Raw genomic sequence first — 12891 nt, 5'->3', positions numbered from 1 at the left:
AGCACGTGAATTTTGAATGAGCCTTAGGCCTGGACAATATGTTTTCTTTTTAGAGCTAAAGTCACAACTCTGGCCCCAAACCTAGAAGGATTTCTCTTTAATATCTCTAAATGACCATCTCAAAGTGTCAAAAAGAGGTAAGGAATTGTCAGAGTAAGGAAAGAAAATTGTAATGGTGAGTTATACACAGGTATCGTATGTGTATTTATTTTTTCTCCGTTCACACTTCAAGGGTTTGTGTTTTCCTTATCCACTCACCTTGAGGAAGATGAGAAGAGGAGAGGTGTCATCTGCAGCTGTCAGTCGTCCAGAGAGATGCCCCCTGCAACAGTCAGACATATGTAAGTGACACTTTCTGAAAGACTGGCTCCAAATAGGTGTTGCCAGACACTATACTTGAAATAAGTGTGTGATTTGCCATAGGGATGATCCATTTGAAAATTTGATGCTGTACATTTGCCAACATATGATGTGCTAATGACAGAGGTAAACGCTGGGAAGTTTATCTTGCCCTTTTATCCCTCCTGTTCCCTGACCCGATCACACCCTGCAAACACACACAGAGAGAGACAAAGAAAGAGAAGACAAAGAGAGTGAGAGAGAGGTCTTTGCAAAACGGCCATTCTTGGATACTTTCCAAGGGTTTTGTCGGTCACTATGGTGATTTGGAAAATCGCCACGGCAGTCTAATTCCCCTGTTATTTGGATGAAAGGTATTCAGTGTCAAAAACTCTATATTCCCCGAAATAAACGGCCGTCGTTAATCTGCTCATGTTGTTGATCACTAACACTAACTTAGATGGGGAACAATTTGAAAGTTTTGCCTTCAAAAAACATGTTTTTATCTGAAAAAAAACGTCTGAGCTATGAGGGGTTAACAACTCATAGGCTTGTGAAATGTTCAAGGGTCATAAATGCAACTCTGCTTTTTTGTTAAAAGCCATTACTTGTTGGGAACTACTTTAATCCTTTACAATTTATTTAACTTTTTATTTCTGCCACCAATAAAAAGCTATCAAGGCACAGACTTTGCTTAAGCTCGCTGGTGCTCCGTGGCATTGATATACAGCCCTTCTTTCTCACATTCAGATTTACTTCAGCATCTCCATGCATTCACTGAGGCGCTACAAACCCAATTGTGCTGCAGCACTCCCTCCACTAAATCTACCATGTCATGACCCACAAAGGACTAATTTATCGGACCAAAAATAAACACCAAGCAAAACAAAAAACTAACCAATGTATAATTGGGGCACAGTGTTGCAAACTGCAGAGTACAAACAATATGTATCTGCAACTTGTACACAAATAAATATGTTATTTCCAGAAATAGTTCATGTCCATGAACAGGAATCTGTGTCTGTCTGGGCTTCATTGCTGTTAAATAAAGTTGGGACCATTGCTATGGCTACAGGTCGCGAGGGTCTGTGATTCACAATCATGGGAGATGGAACAAAGGAAGCCTTTTTGCTGCCCAGTGCTTGAGGTTTTCAATCGATGAAACCCAGAAACAAGAACTTAACTGTTGCCCTGTCCCATTACAGGCTGACTTATATTTTTGCCTTATTTGATTCTTCTTCTATTCCTGTTGTGTTATTTTTTTAACGAGCTCCCCTGCAGAATGTATGCCTTCAGTGGGAAACTGGAACCCCAACAACAGAAATAAAAGGACAAACGATACATTCAAAACATTGCCAAGAATGACAGCTATTTGGTCTAAACTATGGCAGTGCCAAACACCGGGCTACAAACAATAATTACGGCCTACTGTCTGCATTCTGTCGCTGCAGTTAGGTGACAGATCAGCAATACACAATCCCTGCTCTGTCTGTGACAATCCCGACTTCCCCTGTATCTCTGTGTCAAACACCGGCAGCGCTGGCTCATAATGGGCCGTGGAGCAGGAATTTGTGCAGCCCCCCCTGCCTCTGAGTGAGTGTTGACCATGAGATTTTCCATTGCCTGCTTTCGAAAGGTAATTCCTCTATGTATTGGACTTGAGCCCTTGTTTAGGTCCTTGCACCCCTCACTTTGCTGCATTTGCATACAAACCTGTAAACAGACCGTTGCTGTGTTAAATCAGGGGAGTTCCCCTTTTTTAACCACCACAACACTTAGCCAGTTTTTTGGTCCAATGCTATACCATATAAAACAAATATAAAACAAATATAAAAACATTGGGTTTTATAAACATAACTCACAAAAACCTAACCAACCAAAATTGATAAAAAGGGAGAATATCTTTGATTAGGTTTTACCTTTTTTAACCATGATTCCAAAATGTTTAAATACCTATATTGTGTAACAAAAAACAACATATTTTTTATTTTGAATTCATAATCCAGCACATCTTAATTATTTTACGTTGCTCTCCAATCTCATTTTGTCTCCCTCCCCAAAACCCTAAAAAAGGGAGCAAAAACTAATATTACGACAGCCCTGATGTGCCTGTAATCACACTTTTAGAATATCATGTCCCGTGACTTCAGTCTTCACAAGATTATTGTGGTACTGTTTCTTAACAGAGTTAGATCTAAAATAGCTTCAGAGCTTGTTCAAAGTGGCGCTTTGCACACTCTGGAAAGTGTTACTTTATTGATTTCTTAATGTCATTGAGTAAACAAAAATAATGTCCAATCATTTCCATGTTCTGGCTGGCATTTTCCAAAGTTACTGCATACGAGCAGTAGTGGAAAGAACATTTACTGGAGTACTGTACTTATGTATTATGAGGTTTGTGTGCTTTATGTAGTTTCATGTATGCTACTCTGTATACTCTATCCCATTTTAAGGTAAATACTCCGCTGCGTTTATTTTAGAGCAAAACTGTCTAGTTATTCTGTTTTTCTACTCTGATAATAAAGTGATCAGAATACTTTTTTTGCCACTGCATACAACAGGAGAAACATCAAATGAAGATGTTTGGCATTTTCTTGCAAATACGTGGATATGGATTTACCTTCTACAACCTTTAACTTGTCCTCCATTTTGCTTAGACAAAGTAAGACTTGATGTTTAACACAGCACTTTTTCCAGCCACTGCTGCACAAAGATAACCCTGCACAGTCATTTATCATGGGCACAGTGCCAAACCTGAAACCTCTGCAGCCCTCGAGGCAAACATGTGAAATCCACTTTAAAAGAAATATCTGTTATCTGTGTATCTGTGCTATAAATCAAAGAAAAACATCACTGAGCACAGAAGACCCAGCAGCACCAGTGCAGTGTGTCTGAGGGGTGTAGTGTCACTGTCTCAGCTCTGCTGCCCTGCGTCTCCCCTCACAATCACTGACCCTCAGCTAGTCAGCAGCACTGCAGCACTGACAGCTCTGTATGGAGAGGAAAGAGAAAGGAAAGCCACATAAGTACAGACAAAGAAAAGGGGAGTCTCATCTGACATATCTGGTATGTTTTGTGATTTGCTGCAGGTCAATCTGAAGAAAAAGAGACTAATAAGAAACAGACAAACCTGCCGGTATTGGATGGCTTTGATTTGTACCCCACCAAAACCTCTGTTACGTTCTGTTTTCATACATTTCTTGAGTGTGTGATCATCAAATACTTATGAGTCAGCAGGATTAATATGTTTGCCTGTTCAGTCCTTTGCATGATGTCCTCTTAACCTGATTAACAATTGTGAAACTGCTGACTTGCCCTTTTCTTTCTCACTAACATACGCAAAAGGAAGTACACATCATATGCACTAATATGAACACACACCCAATAAAACTAAAGTTTGAGCATTTGGAGCAGTCTAACGGTTACAATGCTCCGTAAAATAGATGGGACAAACCTACGAAGGGTAAAAATGCATGTTGAGTGTGTGATTTTATTTTATTTTCTCTCCAAAGCATGAGACGAGGGGAGGAATACATTGATTAAACAGATGAATCAGGTAACAGGAAGCAATTGTCAGTAGTGCATTATCTCAAATCTGGAATGGGAGAATTAAAGTTTCCTTGGACAAAGCCGTGGGAAAACCTTTTTCTCTCCCAGAGTAACACATTTAAATGTGACCTTTTTATTTTCATTTTCTGTGTCCCAATAAATACCAAGTTAAACTTAGAACGTTTTTGAAGAAGAGACCACTATCTTATTTGTTTAGTGCTTTCTATTATTTGTGGACAGATTTTTTTTTTCAAACACCATGAATAACCCAATCTGCATCTACTGACACTCATGTGTTGTTTAAAGCAATGTGATTACCCAAATGTGATTTCAACTCCTTTTTAATGTGACTTTTAATGTTAAATAAGAAAAGAGCAATTCACATCCCTTTATTCTGCCCAATGACGGTGTTGCCTTGTGATCCAGGATCTGTTATGAACCTGAAAGAAAACCTTCGTTTGTTCTGTTCTCTGATTGGATGGTGAGGGTGTCACTCAAGTCACCGTAGAGTAATTTGCATGAGGAGGAGACTATAAATGAATAATGGTGTAGGAAACGCCTTCCCAAGCGCACTCCGCTGATGCAGTTTGGACAAGAGCAGTACTGAGCCATTACCTGAACATAAACCAGCAAGATGTCTCACAGAGTTCCACATTCTTCCTACAAAAAGATGTTTGGCGGAGAGAAAGTAGCGACGAGGAGCAGCTACTCCAGTCGCCAGTTCTCCAGCCCGGTGCGCTCCACCCGGGTCTCCTACGGGCTCTCCTCCGCCCCGACCATGTACACTACCAAGACGCAGAGGCTCCGGAGCAGCGCAGCCATGCCCCGGCTGTCCTCTGACAACTTGGACTTCTCCTTGTCCGAGGCCATAAACAGCGAGTTCATGACGAACCGCACCAACGAGAAGGTGCAGATGCAGTCTCTCAACGACCGCTTTGCAAACTACATCGACAAGGTGCGCTTCTTGGAGCAGCAGAACAAGATCCTGCTGGCAGAGCTGGAGCAGCTGCGGGGCAAAGGTACGTCCCGGGTGGGAGATCTGTACGAGGACGAGATGCGGGAGCTGAGGCACCAAGTGGACCAGCTCACCAACGACAAGGCCCGGGTGGAGGTGTACCGGGACAACCTGGCAGACGACATCGACAGGCTGAGAGAGAAGTAGGAGGCGTGGCTCGTCACTTTTCTGCACTCAATGATGTTAAAGAAACTCCAGATATAGTTGTGTCAGGCTTACAAAGCAGATCCGCTATTTTAATTAACGCCTTGCTTTTTATTCATGAACTTATTATAGGCTTTCATACAGGCTGAGTCTAAATGCTGGGCACTGCGCAAAATCCTGGTCTTGAAAATGCTGCCGCAGCTCTGTCACTGCAATGTTTGCAAGCATGAAGAAGTCGAGCCAGAACAAGGACTGTTTTTGAGGTTAAAGTGTGCCATCCACTTTAAAAAATAATGAACGTTTTTTGTCTCTCTTTGCAGGTTGCAGGATGAGACATCTCAGAAGGAGGAGGCTGAGCACAGCATGCAGAGCTTCAGACAGGTAATGTATGACTCGAGTGAAATTAAGCGTTTTCACTCTCTAAGCATCACGGAAATCTCTGAATCCGTGTTGTTTTTGTGATGGTTAGGGATTTTGAAAACATAGTTATTATAGGTAATAACCTTTTTCAACTGCAGAAATGTGAATGAGCACTGCTATTCCGGCTTAAATATAACCTTAAACAAGTGATGTCAAAGAGATTAGATAAACCTCAATTATCTCTATGAGTCTCTTAGTGATGTCTTCTAACGTTCCCATTTTCTCTCCTACATCTAATTATTGCATGTGAGCTGCAGAGACAGGAATGAGCTTCTCTGATGGCACAACAGCAGATTCTAGCCATGAGCTGAAATAACCATAGAGCAGAACTGACCCTGTCCTGGTACAAAAGGCCAAGTTGTGGCTGTTGAGTTAAATCAGGCCTGCAACGAGACGAGATCTTTTTAAGTCTGACTAGTCATACTGAATAAGCTGGGCACAACAACAGTGTCGAGCCAATGTGATTATCAGAGCGAAAAGACAAGCCACCATGTGATTCGAGTGTCGCATTCTGGGAGAGCATCAGCACATTAAAATCTCACTCTTAATGGGCTAGTCAGTGATTGTTCTATATCACTGCTGAGCTGTGCAAAGAGTTTCAAACGTGTGTCACGGTAGAAAATAAAAGAAATATTTGGTGCATTTCACACAACTCAAACTTTCCAGTGATGTGCTTTTTAGGGCTTGCAGTGCGTTATCAATACATTGTACCATCTCAACCTTATCTATATGAATGACAGGAAGGAAGTCCACCTGGGTCTGCCATGGTGGCACACAGTCAATAATGCAGGGCCAGCAGACGGCTCTCGCCCAGTCAGGCAGACAGTCACTCTTCCAGCCCCGGGCCTGTTGGGAAACCCTGCTGAATAGCACACTTTGTTTGTGGCATTAGAGCAGGGGCAAAGCTCCTTCATTTGCTGATACCTCAATTACCAGCCTGCCAACGCCCTGACAAAGCACAGTGGTGTGTTGCACTGCAATGGCGCATGAACAGAGGAGAAAATACAATAATATATAGTTTGCTGTTTTGATTGCAATACAATGTAGGGCTGAAAAGTATTTAGTCAACTTGCAATTATACACTTACATTGAAAGATCTATAAAACTGAGTTTCTCCTTAAAGTCATGCAAAAGTATGACTCTAACTCATGTGTTTACCAGTCATGTGCTTTTTTAAAAGTAAGCCATTCATCATTTTTTTTTTTAAACACTGAAGAAAGAGCCCCCCCCCCTAATATTTGTAAAATGTATTTTCTTGGTCATAAGAGGACATTTGCATCATTCTTTGCTGCATTCAGGTATAACATGGTAAGATATCCTAATTACTTTGAACAGAACCTTCAGAGGAATTACTAAAAAGAGACTATCAGGTTCAGGGACGTGCACAGACATTTTGGGGGGCAGGGGCTCAAGTGAGAAAAAGGGCACATCCCATAATCATTTATTAAAAAAAATGTAAAAGTGAAATATAGTTGCGCATCTCTGGCTTACCGACCAATTAATTTTAATACCCTCACACTCACGCAATTGTTTAATACTCAAATCAAATCAAATCAGGTTTTATTTATAAAGCACATTTTAAAACGATTTTTGGTCGAGACCAAAGTGCTGTACATGCAAATAATAAATAACACATTACTCAACATAATTCTACAAAATGATCAGTTAACACAGAGACAATGGTCGTCTTTAGTATTCAGTACGCACAAGAGCAGACATCAACAAATGGAACTATGCCACAATGTACATTTTTTCTATGCTACTAGTTAATTGCTATAATAATTAGTTTATTTTAGCACAACATTAAGTCCTTTGAATAATTTTTGTGGTATTAAAATAAATAACACTTCAAAATCAACAAAAATCTTCACACAAAACTGAAAAAGGCTGTTCTCTACATAAATACGCAAACCAACCTACACTCCAAACTACAAGTAGGCCTAAGTTTAGTTACAACAATTACACTTAGTGCATTCTGCTCTCCTCTCCCACTCATTTACTTAATTTAATTGGACAAAACACATCAACAATGCTGAAAAAACGGTGCAAAAAGATTTATTATTTAACAAGGTCTTGAAATCTGAAATTAAATATGTTGTTAATAACTTATTTTGTTACTAACTTTCTTTGTATATTGTATCTTTCTTTGCAATTGGAAGTTGTTAAATATGTTTTCGTGTCTTCACTTGCTGTGTCTCCTTCCTCCCTTACAGAAGCAACCTTCTAGGGGCCATGTCCATGTAGATGTGTATTACTTCACTGTGGATAACATGTCCTTCTCAATAGCGAGGAGGAGGAGATCAGAAAGCCTCTCTTCTGTACTTTGGCTTCTGAGTGTGTCTTTCACACACCGGCAGCTTAGTCATTTGTTCATCACCACTCATCTTCAAAATAAACCAAGAAAAGCCGGCATAATGTGGGACAGTAAAGTGTGAGGTGCTGCTACCTGTCTGTCTGAAGGGACTGCCGATGTCCGCACCGCTGTGCGCGAGACGTGGAGGGAGGGAGGGAGGGGAGAGAGAGCAGAGGAACTTCACAGTCTAATCTCCCGACCTGATATTTAAAATTTTTATTCAATCAATATATTTTTGGAAAGTGTGCGCAAACAGCAGTAGATACATATTCATTTATTAAAAAAAATAAAAAATAAAATAAAAGCACCCCATAAAAAGGGCACTTTCTCTGGAGGAAGAAAAAGGGCAGGGGCTCAAGCCCACTTTGAGGTCTATGTGTGCACGTGCCTGATCAGGTTAAGAATGCAGTTTGGTAATGACACATGGGATCAAGAGCCTCTTGAATAATGTTTTGTGGCTCTGGGTGCTCTACTCCTTTATTAAATCAAAGGAATTCCTAAATATATTGAAACAATCTCAAAGAATATTTGGAGATATACCTGAATCCAAAAATAGTACAACAAGGTCAAATCATGCATTCAGGTAAAAGTAGGCAAATGTATCGGGGAAAAAAAAGAATTATCCTGAAACCCCTTTCAGTGTCATATTATTAATAATATATTATGTCGTTTATTAGTATCACTTCTGGTTGTAATCTGCCAATATGTTGCCTATAATAGGTACTTTATACACTTATACTTTATAGGTACTTATATACTTGTATGACCCTTTAATATGTGTTCCATGTAAGTTATTAACCTGTGAGTAAGCTAGTACCTGAAATGAAATCAAGTGCATTATAGGGATAAACTGTAGTGCAGTTCAACCTCTGCAAATGTGCCTGTAAAGTACTTGAGGACTGTGTAAAAGTGTAAACAACTCATTTAAATCACAAGAAAACATCTGCAGGGACACTTGTCATGTGCCTCAGTTCATTTCTATTGGAGGCATGTGTCTGCAACCTTGCTGCACAATGGGTCATTTTGTGTAGGTAGCTGTTGTGTGAGTGTGCCTGTAAAGCATGTGTGGAAGGGCATTTTCTGTCTATGTCAGCAACATATAATGCAATATTCATGTCACCTTCACAAGTCACCTTATAAGGAGTCATTGTCACTACACAGGATGTGGACAATGCTGCCCTCGCCAGACTGGACCTGGAGCGGAAGGTCGAATCGCTGCAGGATGAAATCAACTTCCTTAAGAAGCTGCATGATGAGGTAAGTTTACTTTTGTTGGGCTAAAGCTCAACCAGTCTACTGCAGAACTACTATGTGTGTAATACCTCATAAACTAAACCACCCCCAATGAATACTGTGCCAAACAATTTGAGGTATTTGTTAATCTGGCCAGGACCAATCTGGTCGGGTTCAATGGATCAGAGCAATTTAATACAGCCCGGAAAGTTATAAGAGCAAAATAAAAATAGTCTACCTACTATTTTGGAAGTATTTGTACATTTTGTTGATTGCATTGCAGGAAATGGTTGAGATGCAGACCCAGATCCAGCAGCAGCATCATGTGCAGGTGGACATGGAGATGGTCAAACCTGACCTGACTTCTGCTCTGAGAGACGTGCGCCTGCAGTATGAGAACCTGGCCTCCAAAAACCTCCATGAGTCTGAGGACTGGTACAAATCCAAGGTAAATACAATGGACTATAATAATAATAATAATAATAATAATAAATTGAATTTATATAGCGCTACTCATCTGCCAAGACAAATCCCGAAGCGCTTCACAACATAAGACACTGATAACATTTCAATCAGGAGAGACTTCTTTTTGTTTAAAAAACATTTATTGACACATGCCATGTGATAAATGTTAGTCTTTGGCGATAAGACCCCGATCCTGAAATCGTATATCTAAAGGGGGATGCAGCCGTGAGCATAGGGAACACCCCCGGGGTCTAGACACTGGTGATGATGCTGAAGATCTGGATTTGATGAGGAGATGGGATGAAGAGGGGATGTGATGAGGTCTTTGGATTAGCTCTCCTGGCACTGGATGTGATGAAAGGAGGTGGATGGGGAGGAGGTGGTCGGCAGCATGAACACCTGAAATCACAGCTGACTGCAGGAGAGAAAAGAACCATTTTAAAGTTTGGCTGCAGCATGATGATTGGCTGCTGAGATTGAGGTGAATGTAATAGGTTAGCAGGAAGCCTGTGATGAGCTGATAATAAGCAACTGCGGAGTGAATGTATACCAGTCTTCCTGAAAGAACTTGCGCTGAGCTTCATCTAAGAGATACAAATGTATTAAATGTATAATCAATGTATTAGTAATTGATCATAATCTTACTGGGAAACTGTTTCTCATAGTGGTAACTCAACCGACCCCGCAGAACCCCTTGAACATTTCAGTGTCTTTCACCCTTGTTGTTTTGGTTTTCTGACCCCCAGCTCAGTTTAATGACCCTCATTGGCATTGTTTTTGGCAGTAATAACAATAATTTGCAGAGACAAAAATGGCTGACCATGTTCCAAACCACCTGTGAAATCTGAATAGTATTTGGATATAAAAACACAGGCAACATGGCGATTGTGGTACATTTCCGTTATCAGGATAATGATAAATATCCTCACATAAGTGATTTTAAAAAGCTGGAAAATAATAACTGATTAAAAAAGAAACACAGCAATACTCATGGGAGAAATAATACTCGTATAATGTTCCAATTTTAAAATTAATTATCCTTTATTTATGCATGGGGATATTCATTTAAAAATGTTCCTATCTGTGATTCAATAATAATAAAAAGCATATTTGTACGATTATTAGTATAATATTGTTTATCTCAATTATTTTGGCCATGCTAATCGTCACATGATATTTTTACATCATCACATGCTTACTGCTTTGACAACCGAGCAGCTGTGTCACGTCTGGCCACATCTTACACAAATTACCCAGTTTACACTATCTGCCAGTCACTTGTCCCTCAACCTCTGACTCATCATTTATTCAACAGTTGATTTCTTAGTTCTCCCCTCCTCTGTCTATGTTTGGTTGACAGTTTGCTGACCTCACCGAAGCTTCAACCAGGAATAATGAGGCCCTGAGAGTGGCCAAGCAAGAAGCCAACGACTACAGACGCCAAGTTCAGTCACTTACCTGCGAGGTGGATTCCCTTAAAGGAACTGTGAGTATTCAACTTCAGTCCTACACTGTATTTTATGAGATAATGATGCAAAAAACTAATGTTTTCAACCAATATATAGCTGGAACCAAACAAACAGAGCCCAAAAGTTCAGAAAAAGCTGCATGCCTTCAAATAATGACACAGCAAATAGAGGAGAGGGCTGTTTTTACAGGTCACAAAAGCAAAAAAAACAACCGTAGGAGTTAAAGTTATTTCCACTGCCTAATTGCCTTTGTTTTCACTTGGCTGCCATCCCAGAATGAGTCTTTGGAGCGCCAGATGAGCGAGCTAGAGGAGAACTTCTCCCTGGAGACGGGTGGTTACCAGGACACCATTGGCCGCCTGGAGGAGGACATTCACAACATGAAGGACGAGATGGCCCGTCACCTCCGGGAGTACCAGGACCTCCTCAATGTCAAGATGGCCCTGGACATTGAGATTGCCACCTACAGGAAGCTGCTGGAGGGAGAGGAGAACAGGTGAAGGATGAAGATTTGAAAGATATGCAAATTAATGTTACAGATATGCAGCAAAACCAGATACTGATCTTCGGACTGTACTTTCTCTTATTTAAGAATTACCCCAATGCCAAACTTCTCATCCCTAAACCTGAGAGGTAGGATAACAGTGTGCATGTAAGCAGGAATGTTAGTATTGCTTATTATATAGGCAGATAATAATCACACTTTTTTTTTTTTTTAGAAACAATGATGGATTCCAAACCTCATTTTGAAGCTACAACAACTAAGAAGGTTCTCATTAAGACCATTGAGACCAGAGATGGTCAGGTAAAATTCACTTCAAGTGGTTTTTAATCAATGAAGTAGTTTTCTGATGGTCTCAGACTAATAACCCTGCTCACCTTTCTCTTTTCTGTATATCTTTGTTCAGGTGATCAACGAGTCAACCCAGAACCACAATGACATGGAGTAATAATGTGTTTGCAAAACAATAAGAGCAATACGAAGAAACACATTTCACTGGGGCTACAAGCAAGCAAACCAACACAAAACACAGAAAGCAGACCGCTTTGAAAAGTGCCTTTACATGTGATGATCCAGTATGCCTGTTAGTTCACACAGACTGTATTTTGCTTCCTCCTCTACTGAAAGTATTACCTTTTGTCACATTTGTTTGGACACAATAATGAAATCAGCACAGCTTAGAAATCCTCATTGAGGTCTACAAAAATCTTTCTTTCGGTGTTATAGTAGTATTTTTGATCAATACCGCATGCACACATTACAGGAAATCTGTATGCTGATAATGTCACAATTGCCTGTATGAAGCAATAAACCAGTGAGACTGATACTCATTTGTGTGCATACTTGTGTTTGGTATTGGTGTGTGCTAGTTTTGCTGGTATTGCCTTTTTGAAAATAGAGTAGTAGGTAGAAGTAGTAGAACCATTCTTCATATGTATGATTAAAACGAAGTGAAGTTCATTTATACACCACCTTATCATATACTTTAAAAGTGCTTGATAGGCAAATAAAATAAAAATAAAAGTACAAGTTGATACATTCAAGCTGTGGAACACTGTCAACTGTATCCATTTTTTATAACTAGCTTAGTTTTCAAAATGGCTTTTGTGGGGCATTCAATCCAATGCAAACTTTTTCCAGCAGTGGGCAGCATAAGGGCTACAATCTGTTTCACTGCGTTTTGAGATACTTTCCAGATTTGCCTGATAATACTGATGTGCTTTTATTTAAAAAAAACATTTGATTGCAGACCTTTTTAATTAAGTGTTCTTAAACTGTTGCTTTGCTACACTTAAGTAAAGGATTTAAAAAGCAGAAACAGATTTCTAATAAGTTAACCAAAATCACATTTTATTATCACAAAATGATGCTCTTTACACAAGTCACTGGTTCCACAATAAAA

At 40.0% G+C, this 12891-nt stretch overlaps 1 protein-coding gene across 1 annotated transcript; it reads left to right on the top strand.

Moving 5' to 3' along the window:
- The first annotated feature begins 4432 nt into the window (after positions 1-4432).
- On the top strand, positions 4433-12319 carry LOC307020504 (vimentin-like). Its single transcript, XM_079651911.1, has 9 exons — positions 4433-5046; positions 5368-5428; positions 8982-9077; positions 9337-9501; positions 10879-11004; positions 11263-11483; positions 11580-11620; positions 11707-11792; positions 11896-12319. Exons 1-9 carry the CDS (start codon positions 4523-4525, stop codon positions 11935-11937), a joined length of 1362 nt encoding a protein of 453 aa, XP_079508037.1. The 5' UTR covers positions 4433-4522; the 3' UTR covers positions 11938-12319.
- The last annotated feature ends 572 nt before the right edge of the window (positions 12320-12891 follow it).

This window comes from Notothenia rossii (genome assembly GCF_949606895.1).
Source record: "Notothenia rossii genome assembly, chromosome: 9".
In the NCBI taxonomy this organism is placed as follows: domain Eukaryota; kingdom Metazoa; phylum Chordata; class Actinopteri; order Perciformes; family Nototheniidae; genus Notothenia; species Notothenia rossii.
This window is presented reverse-complemented; position numbering and strand designations above follow the sequence as displayed.

Excerpts from the sequence above, each read along its gene's own strand:
- LOC307020504 (XM_079651911.1), top strand. The coding sequence starts at position 4,523 with ATGTCTCACAGAGTTCCACATTCTTCCTACAAAAAGATGTTTGGCGGA. Across the intron at positions 9,502-10,878 it reads AGGACTGGTACAAATCCAAG|TTTGCTGACCTCACCGAAGC; the intron begins GTAAATACAATG and ends TTTGGTTGACAG. Across the intron at positions 11,484-11,579 it reads CTGGAGGGAGAGGAGAACAG|AATTACCCCAATGCCAAACT; the intron begins GTGAAGGATGAA and ends CTCTTATTTAAG.